Raw genomic sequence first — 24,700 nt, 5'->3', positions numbered from 1 at the left:
AGAGCTATAACTGCCAGCCTACACCACAGCCATAGCAATGCCAGACTGGAGCTGCATCTGTGACCTACACCACAGCTCATGGCAACACTGGATCCTTAACCCACTGAGCGAGGCCAGGGATCAAACCCGTATCTTCATGGATCCTAGTCGGGTTTGTTACCACTAAGCCACGACAGGAACTCCCAATAATATTTTTTAAATACTCAAGGAAAGTCCGGGCATCTAAAAAATAAGAGTTCAGAAAGTACTTTGTTTCTGGCACAGAGAAAGTAGATTCAGACAGCCACCTTTGACATAGCAAAGGGAAATAGCCTAGAAGCAGCTTAGGACTTCCAAAAGCTACAGGATAATAATATTTTCCTGTTGCACTCATATACCTATGAAGTATATTCCTTCATAGCAGTGGGTATGCAATGGACCAGCCAAAGAGAACAGGAATTGCCACTATAGGCAGTGGTCTAATATAAAACATGGACCTAGAGACCTGGGTAGGAGCAACATCATGATTTAAAGATACTCAGGAGACTTGGCTATTTCACAAGGCACAATTACCTTTCACAGGTGCTCTATCAGCAGGAAACCTCTCCTAATCCTGCTAAGATGGAGATGAATAACTGAGATAATTTTCAGAAGTAATAAAAATGCATCTTGGGGAGTTCCCCTACCTTTTTTTTTTTTTTTTTTGCCCCTCTGATATCTTAGCCCCAGAATCCATGAAACCCCATCTCCAAAGTGCTCAGTGTCCTCAGGATGAGCTTTTGGATATAAAATCACCCACCACAGTACCCGATCTGGGCCAACCGCCTCTAGATTACCTATCATTCAAATGCAATAACAGCATGTTAGAAGGACACTCTGTCACTTTTTAAAGTTCTTTTTCAGAAATCTCACTTTAGTATTTTCTCTGCAGCGTAGGAAGTAGCTGCCACGGGCTACCCAGGCCTCACTGCTGAAAATTCAGTTGTTATCACTGACAGTAAATCATCACAACTATCCAATTAATAGGAGCTGAAGGCAACAGGCAGGATTGAATGGAGAAAGTCTCCTTTAACAGTCATTTTAGTCGTTTTCTATACTCGATAAAATAAAGTATCAAATACTATATCAATTCTCCAGAAAAAGAATAAAAATATGAGTATATGTTAAGACTAATGACACTTACTTATTATTTTTGTTTTGATTTTTGAAGCAAGAGAAACATTCAACTTGGCAGTCTTTGAAATTCTTTTCTCTTTCACAGGTTTCTTAATTCCTGAGGTAAAAAGTGAGCTGGTTTCCATAACTGGGTACTCCATCACTGAAGTAAAAAAATGAAAAGAAAGCAGGAAATTATACTATTGATTAATAAAGGGAAAAAGGGAAACTGATCAATACATTCTAGAAAGTAAATCATGACTTAAATAATATTCTTGTACATAAGTACTTGCAAAAACCCTCCATGTAAAATTTGAAAGTATGAATGCAATCAAAAGTGGTTTAAAAGTAGAATCCTACAAAGGCAAATCGCTTTTTTTTTTTTTTTCATTCAAACCTATATCATTATATCTACCTGCCAGGAGTTAGGCTAGGCACTGGGGACAGAAAACGGGTTTCGGCTGCATAGGAATGCACAGTCATGGAATGCATGGTCCAGGGAAGACAGACTCTATTGTGATACAAAGTAATACGTGTAACTTTAGAAATATGCACAGAAGAGACAGACCTAATCCCATGGGGACCGTTCCCGCTTCATCCTCAGACATACACTCCATTTCTCTTCAGCTTCTACCAAAAAACTCCTTGAAAGAATTGTCTATACTCACAGTCTCCAACACTCCTGTGAACCTCCTTCGCTTAGGCTTTCACTCTGTTCCAACAAGTCTGCTTTGCCAAGGTCTCTAATGACTTCCACACTGCTAAATCTAACCGTCAGTTCTCAGTCCTCATCTAACAGCAGCATTTAATGCAACAATTTCTCCTTCCTCCTCAAAAACCATTTTCTCGGCTACAGAACACCAAACTCTTGCCCCCCCTCCCTCACACTCCCCCAGTTACCTAGCTGTTCCTTCTCAGTCTCTTTTACAGATTTTCCCAACTTATAATAGGTTCCCTCTTTGGATCTCTTCTCTTTATCTACCCTCACTCTTTTGGAGATCCCATAGTCATGGTTTAAAATACTACTTAGACGCCATGAACTCCAAAATGTATGGCCTTGGTCTATATCCCTTTCCTGAACTTCCCTGGATTCAAACAGTTTTCTATTCTGTTCCATTTGGATAACTAAAATAGCATAGCAAACTTAACCTGCCCAAACCGGCTTTACGCAGAGCCTTCCCCATTTCTGTTAATAGCAACTCCATCCTTCCAGGTGCTCTGGTCAGAAACCTCTCACATCCCAACCTACTGTCACAACGCATTTAGAACTGGACTACTTCTCAGTACCTCCATTGCTACCAGCCTGGCTAAGGCACTAACATGTCTCATCTGAATTATTTTGATAGTCTCTTACCTCCCTACTTCCACTCCTGCTCTCACTAGTGTATTAACCATACAATCTAAATAAAACTCTCCACTACCTGCTCTTCTTCCCATTTCTAATAATTTCAATTCCTCCCTCTCTCCCCCTAGGCTATTCCTCTCAAGTCACACTGGCTACCAAGATCTAACTGTTCCTGGTGTATGCCAAGCATTCTTCAGCTTCAGGTCCTTTGTACTGGGATACCCATTCCAGGGTGATTTACCATATGGAGATTGAGTACAATCATCCCTTGCTATCTGCAGGGAACTGGTTCCCAGGATCCCCAAACACCAAAATTCATGATGTTCAAGTCCCTTATAAAAAATGACATATTATATACATAAAACCTATGCAACATCCCTCTGTATAGTTTAAATTATCTTTAGATTATTTATAATACCTAATACAATGTAAATAGCTGTAAACGCAATATAAGTTCTACATAGTTGACTGTGACTGGCAAAATCAAATTTTGCTTTTTGAAACTTTCTGGAATTTCAACTATTTTCCATTGCTGATTTGGTTGGTTGAATGAGTGGATTTAAATTCCACATAGGAACATATAAACAGTGGTTGGATTGCATTGGTGCCCCAGCTCTAATATTTCATAGCTATGAAATCCCAGCATCTTCAAGTCCCAATTTCCAAAGTTAGAAAATTATTTAAAAAAATAAGGGCATCTCAGAGTTCACATTGTGGCGCAGTGGTTGACAAATCCGAATAGGAACCATGAGGTTGTGGGTTTGATCCCTGGCCTTGCTCAGTGGGTTAAGGATCCCGCGTTGCCGTGAGCTGTGGTGTAGGTTGCAGACACGGCTCGGATCCCCCGTTGCTGTGGCTCTGGCGTAGGCCAGTGGCTACGGCTCTGATTTTCGACCCCTAGCCTGGGAACCTCCATATGCCGCGAGAAGCGGCCCTAGAAAAGGCAAAATTAAAATAAAATAAAATAAGGGCATCTCATTGTAGGGACTTAGCCAACGCACATACAGTGCCTAGTACTGGACCTAGCACATAATCAGCGCTTACAAATATTACCTGGAGCTCTTGTTTGGCTGGCATCGGCTATGTCTAAACCAGAACTACTCAGTTTCACATCCAATTCTCCTGAACTTATTTCCCATCTAGGAAAATCATAGTCCCTACTGCCTACAGAAATCCTTCCTGTGCGTCAAGATCCAATTCAAGTTCTAAGTTCTTCCCAGTCTTCTATCACCCCTTCGCCTTAGCCAGACCCCCTTCTAAAAGACAGGGCTCCTCCAAGAACTTGGGTAAGCAGTCTCTAACGTTCATTCAGCAGATTCACTGAGCGCTCACAAAGAGCCACATACTGTTCTAAAAGCCGGGAGAAGAGCAGTCATAACGACAGAAACTCCTCTCCTGCAAGGAACTGGCTTTCTGGCTGGCGGCTCGCCCCTTCACGGAACCGAGCACTCAAACCCGAGGGGAAAGAGTCAGCGACTTAGATCCAAATCTGGGCCTTTCCTCAAGGAATCCCTCGGGTTGGCGCCCGGGCCGCGGTCCGGGAGATCCGCAGCGGAGTGGGCGGGGTCGCGCAGGGCTCGGCGGACCCGAGATCCGGGAGGACAGCACCGGGAAGTTCGGCTCGGGAAAGGTGTAGGTCCTCCAAACACGGCGAGGCCACGCCAAATGTCGCAAACCACTGACTTACCGGTTCTTCAGCGTGGGGTAACCACCACCCAGCTCCAAGAGCCCGGCGTCCACCGCCAGCGTTTGGGTTTAAACTCCGTAGCCGTTGGCGGTTACGGCATCAGCCAATTAGGTCCCGACAAACCGGCGCAAAGACGCTTGGTTACCAGGAAGTGGGCGGTGGAAGGGCGGGACCTCACAGCGAACGCCTGAAGGGGGCGTGGCCAGCGAGACTGGAAGGGGGCGTGGCCAGCGAGACTGGAAGGGGGCGGCTGTGGACCTGTCGTGCTGTCTCTACGCGTTTATGAAAAGGGAAACACACCTTTGACAAAGCGCCCTTTATCAATCAGACGTTTAAAAGACTTGCTAGCCACCAGAAGCCTGTTGGAAAGTTTTTGCTGTTTCTGACATCACTGTGAGACTGCTGGCCCACATTTCACCAAGTCTTCAGTATCTTTGCATTTCTTTGCACTATTGATGCCAGCAGCGTTACTTTTCACTTAAAAGCCCTCCTGCTTTTCTTTTAACGTTCCAAGGGGAAAGCGACAGTGAAATTTCGTTGAAAATCCTGGGTCTCATTAATTCCTAAATCTTACACTAATGGTTTGTATTAGCTAAATATACAAGAATGGCATTTTCTGTTATTCATTACACAGAAATATATATATTAGTCACTTTATGTTCCAAGTCAATTCGCTTAGTTTCCTTTCACACATGACTTTCATAATCTATGCAAAGAATCTGGAAAAACTATACAGAAAATGAAATTTCTCCTTTGTATGCCACTAAGACTAAAAATGAAAACAGCTTGTTAAATCTAGGTTTTAATAATTAATTATACAGGGATGCAGTCAACTTCATGTTCCTGTCAGTATCTTGTTCATTTGGGGATATTTGAAAATCACAACTTTACATTTTACTTCAGAGAATCTAGACAAATCATGCAAAACACGGTTTTGAGTTAGATCTTTAGTATAATATATTTCAAGATTGGTCTGAAAAGAGATGTAGCTAGTGATTCTTTTGTAACTAGAAAAATATTTATGATTGCCCACCTGCTAAAATTACAGTGTTCACTACAGTAAAACTTCAACAATAGAGGTTTTAAAAGAAATATATCAATTACAGAAATTTCTGATTATCTAGGTGTTAGCTAGCACTATGTTTTGTTTACCCAGCCTGACACATTAAATGCTCAATGTGTGTTATAGGTACCTTATTTCAAAGCAGCTGAGAGAATTTAATGAACCAAATGCTTTGTATATTGTAAAAAGCTCTCAAAAATGTAACTGGTCATCATACACAATCATAAACTTAAAAGCTATAATTGACTAGGCTGAATTTAACCGGATCTCAGATTGCTTTTAGGTCATTTGCCTCTTGGATGGAGGCAAATGGATAGTGCCACAAGCCCTGGACCAGGAGTGTGAACATACAGTTAGTTGTATCTTGAACACATGTTACCTTTGGATTTTTTGTTGCAAACTCCCCATCTATTAAAAAACAAAACAAAACAAACAAACAAACAAAAAACAGTTAAAGTAAATGTGGCACAGTGGTTTAAGGATATGGTGTTGGCACAACTATGGTGCAGGTTGCAAATTCCGTGTTTGATCCCTGGCCTGGGAATTTCCACATGCCATGGGTGCAACCAAAAAAAAAAAAAAAAATTAAATGAGTTCACAGTTGTTTTGTGATACTCTCCTGTACAGGGCACTGGTGTTGCTCCTTTCCCTCCATCTCATTTTTGTACTCATTAGTTACCTGATTTTCTCTACCTAAGGGTAGATTCCAGTCAATTATAATTTGATTTTCCTGACTCACCTCCCCCTCCAACACACACACACAACAAAAAAGAGAAAGGAGGGAAAAGGCGAATAGGAAAGCTTCTTGCTAAACAACAACAATCCCTTTTAATATCTCAGTATTACTAAAACAAAAAATCACCCCAGAAAAACAGCCCCTGAACAGGAGCCATGTAGAAGCACACTGCAAATCAATAAACCAATGAAACAAAGTAGAAATAATATATGTACATTCTATTAAACCATCTGACCTGATAATCTGTATCAGTCTTCCAGTTTGAAAAATTAATCCAAGAAAAATTAACCCAGGCTGATAGAAGCAGAACAGGACATTGGGTTATTTAAAGCATCTCTGAAGGGGATAAGAGATATAGGCTTGAAAAACAGGCAGGAACAGGGGCCCTTGGCAGCAGACAAGAACCTAGCTACGATCATAGCCTGTGAGGATGCTGCTGATCTTGGACAGCCAGCAGTGGCCCTGCATACTGCTGTTGGGACCATCACTGCCGCTACCACTGGGAAAAGTGGGCATGGCTGTGTGGCAGTGCCCCCATCCCTTCCACCTGGCATCACTAGCTCCTGTTGCTAGGCCTGGATTAGGTGTGCCTGAATGGTCAAGCCTGGATCACAGACTACTTACCCAGCTGCAGGGGAATCCTGAACATTCAACCTGTGTTTGGCTTTATTAGCTTCTTAGTGAGAGGTCATCTCCATCTCTGCCTCCCATCTGGACTCAGGAAAAGCATTTTGAGCAAATCGGCCAAAAGAAGGAAAAAGGTTTGTTTCAGTATTTGATGCTACTTTACTACAACCATTATTTCTATTCTCTTTAATAAAAAGACTTCCTGCTGTGCCATTGAAGAACAGGTAATAATTATAATAGCAGCGGAAAACATTTATCAAGTGCTTATCCTGTCCTAGGCCCTGTGTCAATCCCTTCATATGCCTTTTACATTCTCACAAGGAACCTATGTGGTAGGTACTATTATTTCCTTTTCGTGGTTGAGGAACCAGAGGCAGAGACAATTTAAGCAACTTTTGCAAAGTTTAGTAAGCGGTTCAGCTGGGATTTAAACCCAGGCCATGTCACCTAGGCCTCTTTGAGGGAATGGAAGAAGTGACTGGTCATCTGCCATTTTGGTTTCCAGGTATGATGTCCATCATGTGAATTTCACCAGGCTGCCTGCTTGCTGGTCTCCTCCTTTTCTTCAATATACTCCTTTTGGCATGATGCTAGAGGTGCAGATGAATGAGGCTGATGAGCAAACTGTCCATTCCCATTCATTTCCATAAGTGGAAGCTGGAGGTAATTTGAGATTGTCTCTTTGATTTAAGCAAGACAGGGAATATGTAATAGGGACACCAGGCATTCTTCTCTCTGATCTGGGTATAAGTATATGTGGAAGGAGGCGTCTCTGGGGAAGGATAAAATAATCAGGGTCTTGGTCTACTGCTCGGCTGGTGGCATAACTTCCAGCAGTAGTTTTTATTGTAGTGCTTTCACCAAGACGTACATAGTCCATGCACTGAGAGACAGGGAGGGGTGGTGGGCAGTGTCTGCTTCCCAACCTCTACCTGTGCCTCCACAGGGAGTTCCAAAAAGGTTTGAGCATTTCTTTCCCCAAAATTTCCAGTGATAAAATCCAAACCATGCAAACTGGAGGCTTGGCCAGAGGCTTGAAGTCAGCTGTTGTGCTCACTAGCTTCACTATGGGACTTCCTTTAACGTGCGCTGCCCAATAACACGGAGTCCCAAAGCCCCCTTCTCAAGAGTTCTCTCCACGTGGATATTCCCAAGAGGTCTCTGTCCCCACCCTTCCGTATCATATAACCCTTTCTCCCTTCTACTAGTCACTCCAAATGCAAAGGAATAGCAGTTGTGGAAAATAATGAATTCTGCTGAAATTTCTGGAGTTGATTAAGTTAAGGAGGCAGTGTGTGTAGGAGCACAAGGAGGCTGGAAGGTCGAACCCCGGTGGACATCAATACATGGAGAAAAGATGAAAGGGCAGCAGGAAAGGCAGTGAGAGGGAGGAGGAGGCATTGGCCACACGGAGGACAAGGGAGGCGCTCCTTTCAAAGAGGAAACAGTTCACTTGGTCTTGGGCAGCTGGAGATGTGAGTATGAATAGCCCTGGGGGTTAACAGTTAGGATGCAGCAGAGAGGATGTAGAGATGAGAGAGCAGGCAATTCTTTGAGGATGAAAAGAGAAGTGACAAAAGCTCCAGGGCATCTAGGGTGGAGGGAGGGTTTGTATTCTTTGTATAAGCTAGAGGAAAAGTTGGTAGAAAGGGAGAATTGATGGAAGGAGGTGGGTCATGGTGGAGCAGAGTCCCCTGGATGCGGAGGTTGGAACAAGGGCAAAGCCGTGGGCTTCAGGGTTGCGTCTTCCTCTGGAAGAAGAGATGAAAGACCAGCTGTTGTAGATATAAATGAGTTTGAAAAGGAAAAGTGCTTTGTAAGTTTTCTTACTCATACAAATGTAGAACTATTATCTATCATTTTATTTAAAAAGACATCTCTACCGGTAAAGCTTTTTGATAGTTTTAAGTTATTAAAAACTAAGGCAGAGACATTATTTAGACATGGACCAAAACTTCCCTCTCTGTAAACAGTTTATCTAACAGAATGAAAGGAAATAATTAGTTTGTGCCTAAAACTCTCAGCTCCTATTGTATGCAAAGTTAGGGCTTCTTAAGATACAGTTAGTCATAGAAAAAAAGTAAAACACACTGGTTTAAACTGGGTTGCCTGCTGACTAAAGCATTTTAGAATTTGAGAGGGAAAAGATAAATACACTTGATTGCAGATTCTCCCAAAGTAAAAATTTAGACAATGAGTATAAACAAACCCAAACAAACAGTCATCAAAATTTTCTTAGCCAAAGCAGGAACTTGTAAGTAGCTAAATATTTCTAACAGTTGGCTATTGAAAACTTTGCTACATTCACCCTTAAAGCAAATATGAAGTATTTTTCTCAACTAAAGGACAACTCATAATTTTTTTTTTTTTTTTTTTTGCTATTTCTTGGGCTGCTCCCACGGCATATGGAGGTTCCCAGGCTAGGGGTGGAATTGGAGCTGTAGCCGCCGGCCTACGCCAGAGCCACAGCAACACAGGATCCGAGCCGCGTCTGCAACCTACACCACAGCTCAAGGCAACGCCGGATCGTTAACCCACTGAGCAAGGGCAGGGACCGAACCCGCAACCTCATGGTTCCTAGTCGGATTCGTTAACCACTGTGCCACGACGGGAACTCCAACAACTCATAATTTTTTAAGTGCATGAAACATCATGTATCTTCTCCAGCAGCCTAACTTTTTTTGGGGGGGCCATACTTGTGGCATATGGAAGGGTTTGGGGGAGAAGGCAATCATATGAGAAAAAGAGGTAACTTTTCTAACAAATAGGTATGAACTATGAACTAGGTAAGAAAAGAGAGACAGGGCAGTTATTTGGCAGTGAGGACACAGGTTTGGGGGCAGAAAAAAAAGAGATAATCAGAGCTATGCAGAAGATATATTTACATCAGCTTGCACAAAGTCTTTCTGGTCTTGCTAGAATAATTTGCAGACTGCCTATATAATGTACAGTTTATTTAAATTTTTTCTTTTGAAGTAAATGTCTATCTTTATTATAATAGATTTTATTTTGACAGTTTGACTCTATAGGCTCTTCTAATCTGGAAAAGTTACAGACTTTTTTTTTGTCTTTCGTAACTTTGACATCTTTAAAGGGTATAGATCAGGATAACCCCACCAGTATCCATGAGGATGCAGGTTTGATCCCTGACCTTACTCAGTGGGTTAAGAATCTGGCATTGCTGTGAGCTGTGGTGTAGGTCATAGTTGCAGCTCAGATCTGGTGTTGCTGTGGCTATGGTGCCAGCAGCTATAGCTCTGATTCCTGGCAACTTCCATATACTGCAGGCGCAGCCCTAAAAAGCGGGGGGAAAAAAAAAAGAGTATGGACCAACTAACCAAATGACAGTGCCCCCTCCATTTGGGATTGTTCCTATGGATTAAATTTAGGTTCTTATTTGGGCAAAAGCATTATGGATGGAACCTGTGCCCCAGCAGTGACCCAAGCCTCTGCAATGACAATGTTGGATCCTTGACCTGCTGCACCACAAGAGAAATCCCCAAAGTTTTCTTTTAACATAATCAAATGTATCAATTTTATTTTTTATTGCATCTGAATTTCAAGTCATAGTTAGAAAGTCTTTTCCTACATACAGTTTATAGAGAAAAAAATCATGCTTTTTCTAGAACTTACAAGGTTTCATCTTTGACATTTATATCCCTGGTCCATTTTGAGTTTATTTTTGATTATAGTGTGAAACTTGATTCTAATTTTATCTGTCTCCAAATAGCAAACCAGTTGTCCTACTAATATTTATTAAAATATCCATCTTTTCCTGGGAGTTCCCGTTGTGGCTCAGTGGTTCTGACTAGGAACCATGAGGTCGCGGGTTCGACCCCAGCCTTGCTCAGTGGGTTAAGGATCCAGCATTGCTGTGAGCTGTGGTATAGGTTGAAGACAAGGCTCGGATCCTGAGTTGCTGTGGCTGTGGTGTAGGCCAGTGGCTGCAGCTCCGACTGAACCCCTAGTCTGGGAACCTCCATATGCCGTGGGAGTGGCCCAAGAAATGGCAAAAAGACAAAAAATAAATAAATAAATAAATAAATATTTTTTTAAAAAATTAAAAAAATAAAATATCCATCTTTTCCCAAGTGATTTGAGATACCATGTTTATCACATTCTAGATTTCCATATGTATTTCTGGGACTTTATTTCATTACACTGATCTATTTATCAGTTTATGCACCAGTACCATGAGTAGATAAACACACCAGATTTATAGTGTATTTTAACAACTGGTGGAGCTAATCTCCCCTCATAAACTTTTCTTTATCAATGTCTTCCTGGCTATTTTTGCTGCTGATTTTCCCAAATAAATTTTAATATCTACTTGTCCAGCTCCATAAAAATCTTATGGGTATTTGTTAAATTTATAAAGTAACTCGGATAAAACTGGTATCCTTATGATATCATGGAATGTTTTTCCATTTGTTTCAAGTCCATTTCTTAAAATCTTTCAGGGTCATTTTATAGTTTTTCTCATATAAGATTTGCACTTTTTTTGGCAGCCCCACAGCATGTGGAGTTCCCAGGCCAGGGATCTGATTCGAGCTGTAGTTGCCACCTAAGCCGCAGCTGTGGTAAAACTAGATGTTTAACCCATTTCGCAGGGCCAGGGATTGAACCTGCATCCCAGAGACCACCGACCCTATTGGGCTACAGCGGGAACTCCAAGATATGCACATTTTTTGTTAAGTTTATTCTGAAACATTTAATCCTCTTTGTTACTACTGTAGTCTCCATTTTTAGGGTCTAAAGTAAAAATATCCATAAAATCTACTTTACTGATTATGCTATTTACATCTATATTTCTTTTCCTTATTTTTTGTTTACTCGGTCTAGTTGTACTGAAAGTGGGACATTAAAAGTTTCCTGCTACTAACATATTTCTATTCGTGTTTCTTTGCATGTCCTATGATTTTTGCTTTATAAATGTGTTTCTGAGTTATTTGGTAAATAAATTATTCATTGTGAATTGTGATATTAAAGCATGTCCTTTGTTGTCTTATTTAATGCATTTGGTTTAAATTCTACCTTGATACCAGGATTATAACCTCCACTTATAATTTCCAGTTGCCCAGTAAACCTTTGCCCATTCTTTTAGTTTTAAACTTTCTGGTATTTTGATTTAGGCATGTCTCATTTCAGCAGCTTTTTTTTCTTTTTCTTTATTTCTTCTTTTCCATTTTTTAAGCTTTTTTAAAAAAATCAAATTAAAAATCTTTTTCTTTTAATAAAACCTGTTCATATTTATTGATATGGTATATATTTAGTCCCACTGTCATATTATTTTCTGTTAAAATTATTTTAGGAGTTCCCGTTGTGTTGCAGTGGTTAATGAATCTGACTAGGAACCATAAGGTTGCAGGTTCGATCCCTGGCCTTGCTCAGTGGGTTAAGGATCTGCCATTGCCGTGAGCTATGGTGTGGGTTACAGACGCAGCTGGGATCCCCCATTGCTGTGGCTGCAGCGTTGGCCGGCAGCCACAGCTGCGATTAGACCCCTAGCCTGGGAACCGTCCTATGCTGCGGGTGTGGCCCTAGAAAAGGCAAAAAGACAAAAATAAATAAATAAATAATTTTATATAACATTAATGATTTTAATATTGTTATGTGTCTTTCTGTACATGACACGTTTTCCTTACTCCTTTAATTTCTAAAGTTTCCCATGAGAGTCCCCGTTGTGGCTGAGCAGTTAATGAACCCGACTAACATCCATGAGGATACAGTTCAATTCCTGGCTTTGCTCAGGGGTTAAGGATCCGGCCTTGCCGTGAGCTGTGGCATAGGTTGCAGATGCTGCTCGGACCTGGTGTTGCTGTGGCTGTGGTGTAGGCCAGAGGCTACAGCTCCAATTCAACCTCTAGCCTGGGAACCTCCATATGTCTTGGGTGTGGCCCTAAAAAGACCAAAAAAAAAAAAAGTTTCCTTTGGTATTTAGGACAGTTTGTAGTGTTATTCTAGTGGTTGTCTTTGTCTTCATACCTGCTATAAATCCTTTAGTTGTCTTTCTAACTTAACCTTTTATGGTCTGATTTGTCTATTTTAATATTATACCCCTCATCCATTGCCTATATCACAATGAACTTATTCTACTTTCCTCTTTCTCTCTTTTCTTCCATTTTTACTTGCATTATTTCTGCTTTGTTAGAACCAATTACACATCACATATAACATTATTCTTTGAGTGTTCTTCTCATCTTTGTTTAGTTTTAGGTGTACAGTTAAATGCAGTAAATGATTACCATTACGTCTCTCCTGTGGCATATGAAGGCTCCCAGGCTAGGGGTAGAATCAGAATCTAAGTGGTAGACAGAGGCCTACACAACAGCAACAGCAGATCTGAGTCTCATCTGCAACGCATGCTGCAGCTTGTGGCAATGCCAGATCCATAACCCACTGAGCATGGCCAGGGATTGAACCCACATGCACATAGATACCAGTTGGGTTCTAACCCGCTGAGCCACAGTGGAAACTCCACCATCATGTCTTTTGATGAAGTTTTGCTACATGGTTGAATGGAAATCACCTTTTCAAAGATTCTTCAAGAAGGCTCATGTCTATATAATTCCCTGAATTTTTCATGTTAAAAACTTATTTTCTATTGCTTTGATACTTCAAGGACAGGTTGACTGAATAAAATTGATTCACACTTTTTTTCTCAGTTTTTAGAAAATACCATTCCATTGCTGCCTTTCTTATATGTTACTTTTGAGCAGTCTGGTGCCAGTTTAATTTTCTTGTAATTTCTTGATCTTTTTCTATGTGTGTAGAGGTATAGGTATTTTTTCTTTATCTTTGAAGTCCAGTAGTTCTACTTACATATGTTTGGGAACTGACAATTCTGATTTAATTTCCCCATGTAATTTATCAGTATATAGATTTATATCTTGTTTTCCATTCTAGACATTTTTGGGTCCTTAACCCACTGTGCTGGGCTGGGATCGAACCCATGTCCCAGCACTCCCAAGACACCGCCGTTCCCGTTGCACCACAGGAGAACTCCTACAATTCCCCCTTTTTAATGTTCCCATCTTTTTTAAACATGAGAGTTCTCTGCTTCTCGAGGACCTAACTTCCTCTGTAGCCTGTAGCTCTCTCAAGTCGAGACTGCTTTTCCTTCTACTCCCCACATATGTCAGGGCCGGGGTCAGTGTCTTCTTTTCTCCCATCACTGCTAACAAACAATTTTTCCTCCTTCCTTTTTCTAAGCCGTAGCTGATCTGAACTGTAGCCATCTGGACACAGTATCTCTCCCTGTCTCCTCAGCATAGTCTGCTAAGGTTCTTCTAATCATCCATTACTGATGACATTAGCTTCTGTTTCATCATCTTTCTCTCTACACCTGCTCCATTCTTGGTGAGTTACTATTTATGGAGAAACGCATCTAATAATACCTCCATCCCTTGTCTTCTACCCCATCTCAGCCTGGAACCTTGGCATTATGGTCATTGAATGACCTCCAAAATCTTGAATTCGAGTGTGATATTCTTTGACTACTGCCTCCAATTCTTCCAGCTCACTTATTCTAGTCCTCCTATTCAATAATTCCTCAACTTCTTTGAGATTCCCCAACCCATTAACTTCACTACTTTTTCACTATCCATCTCCACCTTTATATAGTTATTTCCCTCCTTACCCAGCTTAGAGTCCATGGGTCACCCTGGGACTCAACCATTTATAAACATCCTCATCTCTCACTCTTCTCTCCTTGTATTATATTACTTAACTAAATCTCAATGCCAGGTGAGCCCAAAGATCGACTTCCTTAGCAGCACCTACACTATGGCTGTGGGGTGGTGCTGGGTGAAAGTTACATAACAGAGATGATTATGTATAATGCCATGCACGTACAATGCCATCCATGTATAATTATAATCTTCAAACAGGCTCTCATTCCTTCTGGGCTATCCCGTCATGTTTCTATAGAATGTTTACCCTTTCAATTTCTTTTTTTTTTTTGAACTTTTTTTTTTTGGTCTTTTTGCCTTTTTTAGGGCCACTCTTGTTTTAAACAGAGCGAACTGTATAGAAAGAAAAAGTTAGTATGTTTGCTAAAGTTGGAAAAAGACGAATATTGCTGCCTTTTGAGAAGATTTCTTTTTTCTTTCTTTCTTTTTTTTTTTTTTTTTTGCCTTTTCCAGGGCTGCTCCCGCGGCATATGGAAGTTCCCAGGCTAGGGGTCTAATCAGAGCTGTAACCACCGGCCTACGCCAGAGCCACAGCAATGCAGGATCCGAGCTGCATCTGCAGGACCTACACTACAGCTCACGGCAACGCTGGATCGGTTAACCCACTGAACGAGGCCAGGAATCGAACCTGCAACCTCATGGTTCCTAGTCAGATTCGTTAACCACTGCGCCACAACGGGAACTCCCTCAATTTCTTAAGAAAAGTAATTCATACGTTATTCTCCCTCAAATGTCTTCCATTCTTCATCTCCTCTATTCTTAGCCACTGACCTTGCTGTAGACTTAATTGAGAAAGTCACTTAATCAGAATATCCTCATTTTTCCACCATGAAATCTACTACTTTACCTGAACTTAAATCTACCTTCTCTGTTTTACCTCCTATCCCTGCTCTTGTCAAAGAGAAATTCCTTGTGTTCTGACATCACTACCCTTTTGCCTTCTCAAGCACTTCATTCCTTCAGTTGTCCCCCTCTCCTGCATCAACCGTCTCTACCTACTATCACGTCATCTCCAGCAGCATAATCTACTCTAGCGATTCCCATCCTAAAACTCTTTCCCTTGACTTGATCTCCCACCTCAATGACAGCCCCATTTCTCTCCTCTTTGTAATAAGTCTTCTCTGCAGAGTTATAACCAGTCTGCCATCTCACTTTCACTCTTTAACCCACTTTTCTCTGGGCTTGTGTCCTCATCACAGCATTGAAACTGCTCTTGGCAAGGTCACCAAGAACTCCCATATTATCAAGTCTATTGGGCTCTTGATCTCTTGGCAGCATTTGACATACATGACACTTTACTTTCTTGTAGCTTCAACTTTCACTTTACTTTCTTCCTGTAGCTTCATACTCTGTTCCTCTCTGGCTCTTCCTTCTAAGTCTGAAATCTAAGTACTGGAGTCAGTGTTCCATTCTATTTCTTCTTATTTACCTTTCCTTTCATGGATGATTTCACCCAGTCCCACGGCTTTAAATGCTGATGATTTCCAAATTCACACCTTGAGCACAGGGTTTCACTCTTGCTCCAGATTAATTTAATTGCTATATGATTTCTTTACCTGGATGTCTGTTGAGTCTCTCAATCCTAATAGTCTAAAATACAGCTTCTGAGCTCTCTCATCGTTCACCATTTCAGTAAATGGCACCATCACTCAGCTGTTAAGCCAACAATTTAGAGGTAATCCTGCATTTTCCCTTTCCCTCATTTCCCATATGTAGCCATCATGAAAATATACCCCTCAGATGTCTGATTACAGGGAACATTACTGATGGATAGACCCCACATGCTGTGCTCTGAAATCTACCACCACGTTGGAGGCCACATTTCCTACTGACCGCTCCCAGCCTGCGACTGAGTATGGTAAGGATACTAAAGCAGGCCCATTTCTGGGAGCCATAAGACTCCTTTGATGGGGGAAACTGGCTGGAAAAACTCATTGGCTTTCCTGAAACTTTCTTGAACTGCATCATATCTACAACGTTTCCTACCCTACATTTCCTATCCTCCATGGGAAGCCAAATCTGCATCTAGTCTAAAGGCTCTCCCAGTCTCCTTCAGATCCCTCCCTAGTTTTCCCTTTCTCCATAAATGTTTTGCTGTCCACTTCTCAAAGAAGATGATCTAACGCATTATAGTTGATCATCAGCAAATTTAATGTCATTGCTATTTCTCAAATACATTTCTTGTGTTCATCCACTTCTCTCCTCTCCTGCCATCACCACGTGATGAGAAGCTACACCATTTGTCCCTGGTTTCCTGAAGCAGCCACCTACCTCCAATTTATGCCTCTTCAATTCATTCTCATTGCAGTAGCCAGAGTGATTTTTTTAAAAATAGGAAATCAATCATGCCATTTCCCTGCTTAAAACCTTCCAATGGCTTCCCATGATGCAGAGAGTAAAATTTAAACTCCTACCTCTGCCACAAGATGCTTTAAAAGTTGGCTCCTGCCTCTTCTTTCAACTTCATGACATATCACCTTCCCCCTTGTCCCCATGCTCACCGAGCTCCAGCCACACGTGTCCTTTCTCTTCCTAAAAACTGTGAAGTCCTTTCCTGCCTCAGGGCCTTTCCACTTTCTCTCCCTTCTTCCTAAAATACTCTTCCCCAACCCTTCAGAAGGTTGGCTCGTTCTCATCCTTAGTGCTCGACTTAAATGTCCTCCCATCAGTAAGTCCTTCTCTACCCAAGCCAGCATCTCCACTCAACATTCTCCTGTTTCCTCCCAAGTGGCTACCACTATCTGTAACTATTTTTCCGAGTGTCTGTTTCTCACACTTGAATAGTAGGCAAGATATGGCCCATGCGTGGCCAATCGTTTTTCTATGGCCCACACTCTAAGAAATAGTTTTCATGTATTTAAGTGTTTGAAAAAAATTTTTTAAGAATATTTCATCACACTTGAAAATTATGTGAAATTCAAATATCAGTATCCATAAATAAAGTTAGAACACAGTCACTCTCATTCATCTATGTATTATCTATGCTTTAACACTACAACAGCAGACTTGAATAGTGCTCTATGGCCCACAAAGCCTAAAATATTTACAGACAAAGTCTTCTTACTGCTGCGCTAAAATGGAAGTTCTATTCTAGTGGCTCAGGGATGTTGATTATTAGTTCAATTCTTCTCTCTCAGTGCCTGGTCTGTAGCCAGTGCTCAATAATTATGAGTTGAACAAACCTCCCCCCTCTCCCAGTACCGTCAATATCTGAGGGGGTAGGTAGGTGGGCTTACCTCTCTTTGGCTTATTTCCTTCTAAGACCCAGTCAGAAAAATTAGAAACCAATTATCATTGAGTCTGGGAAAGTACATTGAGAATAGGGCTGTGTTTTATTCATTTTGAAACACCTAGCAAAGTCTCTTGCACAAGGGACGGTGCAGCTGAAAACTGACAGAACTCTTGGGTATATTGTTAAGAGGACATCAGTGCATACAAAGGACTTAGCAGACTCTCAGCTGTACAGAAGCACTCAATACACGTTTGCTCCTGCCTCGATTTTTCCTTGCTGTGACGGGAATAAAAACATAGAGCTGTCGCACAGATTAAACAAGAATGTTCTGCGTGAAACAGTGCTGTAAACCACAAACACTATCCAAATGCACAATCATCTAAGTGCAATATATTAATTACTCTTGGCACTGAGCAGCTCAGTTTGGAGGGAAGGGCCCTCACCTAGAGGTGAGAACTTATCCAAATTCTTACCATTTATTCTGACCCTGGACGGTTGCAATTTTGGTGCTGTATTTTCTTCATGTGTAAAAGCAGCCTCTGGACAGACAAGCCCGTTCCTCAGGGCCCCAGCCTGCGTCTCTCTGAGTGACCTTTCCTTCCCGGGCAAACAGAGACAACCCGGAGCGACTTCACTCCTTTGGAACCAGCAGGCGGCGGCAGAAGGGGCGGGGCCCGCCCGCGGGCGGGGCACCTGAGGGGAGGGTCCCAGCGTGTCCGGGGCGGGGCTAACCTTTTCCGGCCGTCGCCTTCAGGCGGGTTTGGGGCGCACGGGGGCGCCGCTGAGACCGCTCTGCTACCTGAGCTGCCGAGCCCCGGGGAAGGCGCTCACTTCCGCGTCAGGCCCCGCGGCGTCAGACGGCCGCGCCGAGGGCCGGGCGGGCCGCAGGTCAGTGGGGAAGGCCGCCTACCCCGCCCCTCCCGTTCGGAGGAGCGGGGCTCCGGGTGGGCCGTGGATCCGGGAGGCGGAGGGGCGCCCTGAGGAAAGGCCCCGGCCGGGCTGATAATCCGAGCCCTCCGGGCTGCAGGCTCTGGCTTCGGGCCGATTTGGGATCCCCGGACTGAGGGAAGACCCCGGCCGGACTTTGTGGTGTCCCAGCTTTTCCCCTTTCGTCCCGCTTCGCGGGAGGAGGGCGAGTCTCTTGAACAGCGTTTTTCAAAGTGGGGTCCGTGGACAGACTCCCGACCCTTCCTTAGACTTTCTGAACTGGAGTCTATGTCGTGGTCCGAGAATGAAGGGTCCTTGATGGTTTTGATCCAAATGGTCACTCTGGGAACACTTCCTCAGAGGCAAGGGTACTTCCGACACAGCAGGGAGTCCTTGAAGTGGCGATGGTCCTCTGCCTTAGGGTTGTCCCTGGAATCCTTGCGCTCCGGGTGCTGCTGTGTTCCTACTGCCACCAATGGGAGTCTCCTGATGGACATATGCTTAGTGAATGAAGTGCCCCAGTCCAGAGCCTTAGTAGTGAAACTGTGCTGAAGGAGGCAGTGTGAGGTGTGAGCTGCTTTGAACTTGGAGTTGGTCTTGCTGACCCGGATTGGGACTGACTCCACCACTTACTAGCAGGGCAGCCCTGGTATAGACCCTGCACACATCACTCTTTCTTTCTCCTACCTGTCAGTAGGGACAGTAATTCCTACCCAATAGGGCTTTTGCGTGAATTAGGTAATGTCTGTTAGTATCTCCTTCAGCGCCTGGCACATCGCAGTCAGTAAATGGGACTTGTTAAGGGTGATACAGGCCCTGCCTCCCTGCAGGTTACAGTCCCCCAAACTAGGGATTAGTTAAGTATGTGGACAGGGGTACAAAGTGTATCTGAAGAACTTTGCAGTGGTTTTACCTGGGGGTGCTTAGGAAGGTCATAGAAGCAGTGTCATTTGCCTACAGCTTTGAAGAATAGATAGGATTCCAGGGAGCTGATGACAGGAGCAGCATGAACCAGTTCCATCCCAGGCCTCAGAGGTGCTTCTTTCACATGGATCAGGCTGCTCCTTGGCCTTGTAGGCAGTGTGGGAAATCACATAGATAAATGGGTTTTGAAGAGTGGACTGTTGACGCATAATAGTTTGTGTTTACTGACCATGTTTCACACACATAGTATTCCCCAGACCCTAATGGTATCCTTCTCTTATTTCATTGGAAATTGGCTAAACTGGAGCATCTACGAAAGGATAGTAGTAGATGGTGTGGTGAAAGTGAATAGCCATGGATGTAGTTGAGCCTCTTGGCTGCCATTTTACACTTGCCATGAGGTGTGCAGATACATTGCGTGTACTTTTTTCATCACAGTAGTATCTTAGATTCCATAGAAATGGCACAGTCAGCTGTGGTTCATCTATCTCCAGAATGGATTAAGAAACCAAATCCTTAAAATTTCCCTAAAGCTTCCGTCGTTTCAGAGGGAAGAGGCCAGATTTGGAGATGTCATTTGTTTTTTTTTCTGGACCAGTCGGGCTTTTGGTATACATGGAATTATGACCTTAGTCACCTAATTGAGGAGTTACATTTGCTCTTATTAGTAACTTCTGCTCTTATGTTTAATCTCCAGAGGCAACATAAACTCCCTCAGTATATTCTTCTGATAAAATTTTTTATCACTATCGATAATATTTATCCTTTATTGAATACCTACCCTGAGCCAGATACTGGCTTTTATTATATAGTTTTAATAATAATATTCTTTTATTATATAGTTATTCTTTTGATAGTCCTTTGAGGTGGGCATCATCCCTACCTCCAATTTAGAGATGGGGAAACAGGCAGAGAAGTATTTATCCGGAGTCTCAAGCCAGTAAATGGTAGAGCCTAGTAGCCCAAGTCCATGCTACATGCTGACCACCTCTGCAAGCCTACCCAGCCCCGTCAGACTTACTGTTGTTTAAAAAGATACGTGAATAGGAGTTCCCATCGTGGCTCAGCAGAAATGAATCTTACTGGAAACCATGAGATAGCAGGTTCCATCCCTGGCCTTGCTCAGTGGGTTAAGGATCTGGCATTGTCATGAGCTGTGGTGTAAGTCACAGGCGCAGCTCAGATCCTGCGTTGCTGTGGCTGTGGCCAGCAGCTGTAGCTCCGATTCAACCCCTAGCCTGGGAAACTCCATATGCCTTGGGTGTGGCCCTAAAAAGCAAAAAATAAAAATAAAAAGATACGTGCACATTGAAGATCATAAGCACACCTCACCTTTGCTTTATATGTAACAGACAATGCATTATCTTGTTTAACTTTTTTTTTTTTTTTTTTTTTTTTTGGTCTTTTTGCTATTTCTTTGGGCCACTCCCTCGGCATACGGAGGTTCCCAGGCTAGGGGTCGAATTGGAGCTGTAGCCACTTGCCTATGCCAGAGCCACAGCAACGCGGGATCCGAGCCTCGTCTGCAACCTACACCACAGCTCACGGCAACGCTGGATCATTAACCCACTGAGCAAGGGCAGGGACCAAACCCGCAACCTCATGGTTCCTAGTTGGATTCGTTAACCACTACGCCACGACGGGAACTCCCTTGTTTAACTCTTTAAACAGTCATTTCAATAGCTCCGATTTGGTTGGTAATAGTTTATTATCATTTACATGTCCTCTGAGCCAGAGTTTTCCAGCTTCTCGGCATATCTCAAACTTCTTTGGTATTATACAAAATCCTTCAATTCAGTATTGCCAGTGCTGAGGAATTTGTTTTAAATCACCTTAACATGTATTTACTTATTATCTATTATGTTTTATTGAAAATGTCAAGAGTAATTGTGCTTCGTTTTTTACAGAGGGGGACTGGGACCACTGTTGTTTTGCATTTTCTGAAAGTGTTTCAAGGCAGAAGTTGAGGTGTCAGAGAGAGCAATGGAAAGTCACAAGGCAGAAGAAGAGGTGGTGGATATTCTTCGACTGAATGTGGGTGGCTGTATTTACACAGCCAGGCGTGAATCCTTGTGCCGCTTTAAGGACTCAATGCTGGCATCCATGTTCAGTGGTCGTTTTCCTCTAAAAACAGATGAATCAGGTAAATATCTAAAGTCTGTAAACATGATCACGAATATTCATCAAATCCCTTTATTCTTTCAAATGACAACAGAATGTATTAGCTTAGTATGCTAATTACTGGGAATATTAGGACTGTACGGAGATTAAGTTCACGGAGAAATTAAATACCAGTTTCTAGAATCTGTGATGCTGTTGCTAAAAGTTGACCAAAAAATGAATGTGTGTCAAGGCCAACCATGACCTAATTACAGGGGTTAATTATATTTTGAAAGTCATCATATTCATACAACTCAATGGGTAAAGGTATTGAAACCTATTAAATATATTAGCTTCTCTCTGTGTTCTTCAAGTTAAAAAATGTATTTCTCTGGAGAAAGCAGCTGCCCTCATTGGGGACAGGGCAATCAGTATAGATTTAGTGTTAAACTCACACTTAGACCAGCTGCGGCACCTTGTGTGGGCTGACTTGTGTGCCTGAGAAAACATCATTGCATTGGTACTGGTGTTTCAGAAGAAACAGTAGAAGAGTCGGGTCAGGGTCTTGCGGCCACTTTCTGCTTGAAGTGCTCTCTGCTTCACGTGCTTCAAGTGAACCTGCTACTGGTTTGTAAAGAAACTTCAGCAATGAAGGTAGGCTTCTTGGACATCTTAGGGGTTCTTGGGCTTATAGAACCCTCTCTTGCTTCTGTGTTAGAAGAGAGGGATTGAGGAGCTCTGAGCATGAGGACCATCAGTAAGTCTGGGTCTTGAGAGATCACTTTGCCAGCTGAATGGCAGTTGAAGGAATGGGAAACTAAAGTCTAGTGCCCAGGACTTGATGGCCATCTGGGCAGAAGGATTGCTGGTGAAAAGTGGTTGGCAGGGATTGAGTTGTTTCCTTGGCCCCCAAGTTTTGCCTTCGAAATCCCTTCTTTTCTAAACTAATCAAGGGAGGAGAGGAATTATTGAGTAACCTCACACAGAAGTGTTTTGTTTTTTTGTTTTTTTTTTGTTTTTTTTTTTTTGCAGCTGCATCCACGGCATATGGAAGTTCCCAGACTAGGGGTCAAATCGAAACTGCAGTTGCTGGTCTATACCACAGCTCACAGCAATGCTGGATCCTTAATCCACTGAGTGAAGCCAGGGATTGAACTTGCATCCTCATGGATACTAGTCGGGTTCGTTATCGCTGTGCCACATTCGGAACTCCCAGAGTGTATTTTTAAAAAATTCTACTGGATTGTCTAAGAAAAGTCTTTTACCATAACGTAGTACCAGCATAGCATTTCCTTTTTAAAGTTTAGCCCAAAGGGAATAACTTAAGTCTGAACATATGGCATGCCCAAAGCTGGGAACCCTGGCTTTATATGTTGGTGACACTCTAAGTTGATTTGTAGGGTCACTGACATACGAATGCTAGATAGAGTTACAAGAACCCCATTAGGGAGGAACTCCATACACCTTTCCCAGTCCAGCTGGGCTACGGTTAGGGGTAAGCTTCTGTTTTTACCAGCAGTCTGAGGTCACCAGTAGCTTCTGTATGGTCATAGTGGGAATAGGGTTATTGCATCCAAATTCCTAATGGAGCTTGAAATACATTTTCCTTCATAGTAGGTGAGAATACAGAGGATCACCAACTTTGACTAAACCGATTTGAACACTAGATACTAACTTTCTCGTGAGAAAGAAACATTCCTAATTGTGGAGGTCTTCCGTCTAATTTTAGTTTGACATGTTGAAATTTTATGGTGGCCATTTGTAGCTGTGCAATCATTTTTGAACCGAATGTTTTCTAGGGGCTTGTGTTATCGACCGTGATGGACATCTATTTAAATACCTTTTGGATTATCTTCACGGAGAAGTTCATATTCCCACAGAGGAGCAGACCCGCATTGCTCTGCAGGAAGAAGCTGATTACTTTGGCATCCCTTATCCGTACAGCCTGTCTGACCACTTAGCCAATGAAATGGAGACATATTCTTTAAGGTCAAATATAGAACTTAAAAAGGTCTTGGCATTTTCTTAAGTTTTTTTTTTTTAAATATGTGAATACATATATATACATTTATTATGCACAAAGCAATGTGTTATTTTGCATAGCCTGTGTTATAACATAAAGCAAAATGAGACAGTTTTACCTCTAACAGTTTTTGAGGATGCATTTCTTAATTACTGCTACTCACTGACTGTCAAAGGCCAAAATTCTATTCTAGGAAAGCGTATTACAACAGCAAGCAAAAGTTCATGGAGGTTTTATTCCTCATTTCACACTTTTTGAAGGCTTTTTAAAAATTAGAATGCTTCTGCTCTTAAAGGTCTTTTTAAAGTAAGAGCAATATTGTAGAATGTGAGGGTATAGTGGTATTAATTTGTTTACTGAAATGATTTTTCTTTTGTTTGTGCCTGCAGCGTGTAGAAGTTCTGGGCCAGGGATGGAACCGGTGCCACAGAAGCTACCTGAGCTGCTACAGTGACAATGCCAGTTCCTTAGCCCACTGAGCCTCACGGGAACTCCTGAAATGATATTTTTAAAGGATGGTCATGATAAATGAAAGGTTGTATAAAATCTCTTGCCTGATTGCATGAGTGTAGCAGTTTCTTATAAGTTAAAACATCAGTTTGATTAATTCACCTTGAGATCAGTAAATCTTTTTAAAAGATGCTTCCCTTTTAAATCACATTTTCTGGGTCTTTACATGACTTGAACAGCACCAGTTTTTGTCTTATTGATAAATATTACATTTGCTATTAATTAGCACTTTGGAGCATCTAAGAAAAATATTTTTCCTAGATAATTGCTAATAGTGAAAACTGTTCTGAATTCGTTTGACCTTGATTTGGATGTCGGTGTTTAGGAGAACAAGCTGACAGTATGGTTATTAGAAGTACAGCATGAAGAGAATGTTGATTTGGTTCTAGATTCTGTCTAAGGGTTTGCATGGTTGTATGGGTTCTGCCGCTGGAGTTATTTATAAACTGAGTTGTCAAACAGTCTTTTGGTGCTGTTTGCCACATCTGCAGAGTGGGGCTAAAAAAGTCTAACTAGAAGGCTGGATGGTTTAACATTCGCTTCAGAGTCTTTTTTTTTCCTGGTTTGTCTGCACAGAGGACATAGCATGTGTACACCCTTTTCTGCCAGCCAACTCATATTTATTTCAGATTTTTGTGGCGTATAGGACAGAGTTCTAGGGATTATGTGGGACACAAAAAAATATGACATGCAGTTTTTGC

At 42.2% G+C, this 24,700-nt stretch overlaps 2 protein-coding genes across 7 annotated transcripts in view; one reads left to right on the top strand and one right to left on the bottom strand.

Moving 5' to 3' along the window:
- The window catches only part of SGO2 (shugoshin 2), a 51,346-nt gene extending 33,165 nt beyond the window's left edge, over window positions 1-18,181 (bottom strand). For 2 of the 5 annotated variants that reach the window (XM_021074895.1, XM_013984371.2), the window contains exons 1-2: window positions 4,167-4,299; window positions 1,163-1,297 (exon numbers count right to left, since the gene is read on the bottom strand). Coding sequence is in view for 2 of the 5 variants with exons in the window: in XM_005672058.3 (XP_005672115.1) it covers window positions 1,163-1,297; window positions 6,590-6,614 (160 nt within the window). In the remaining 3 variants the exon portion in view is untranslated. Of the gene's footprint in view, window positions 1-1,162; window positions 1,298-4,166; window positions 4,315-6,589; window positions 6,677-17,988 lie in introns of those variants that run through there. The other 3 variants (XM_005672058.3, XM_021074897.1, XM_005672059.3) reach the window with 3 other exon arrangements.
- KCTD18 (potassium channel tetramerization domain containing 18) overlaps window positions 18,259-24,700 on the top strand; it is a 29,093-nt gene continuing 22,651 nt past the window's right edge. For both annotated transcript variants that reach the window (XR_001301538.2, XM_003133574.5), the window contains exons 1-3: window positions 18,259-18,403; window positions 21,274-21,509; window positions 23,266-23,477. Coding sequence is in view for 1 of the 2 variants with exons in the window: in XM_003133574.5 (XP_003133622.1) it covers window positions 21,350-21,509; window positions 23,266-23,477 (372 nt within the window). In the remaining variant the exon portion in view is untranslated. The remainder of the gene's footprint in view (window positions 18,404-21,273; window positions 21,510-23,265; window positions 23,478-24,700) is intronic.

The sequence above is a fragment of the Sus scrofa genome, chromosome 15, assembly GCF_000003025.6.
Source record: "Sus scrofa isolate TJ Tabasco breed Duroc chromosome 15, Sscrofa11.1, whole genome shotgun sequence".
Lineage (NCBI taxonomy): Eukaryota > Metazoa > Chordata > Mammalia > Artiodactyla > Suidae > Sus > Sus scrofa.
This window is presented reverse-complemented; position numbering and strand designations above follow the sequence as displayed.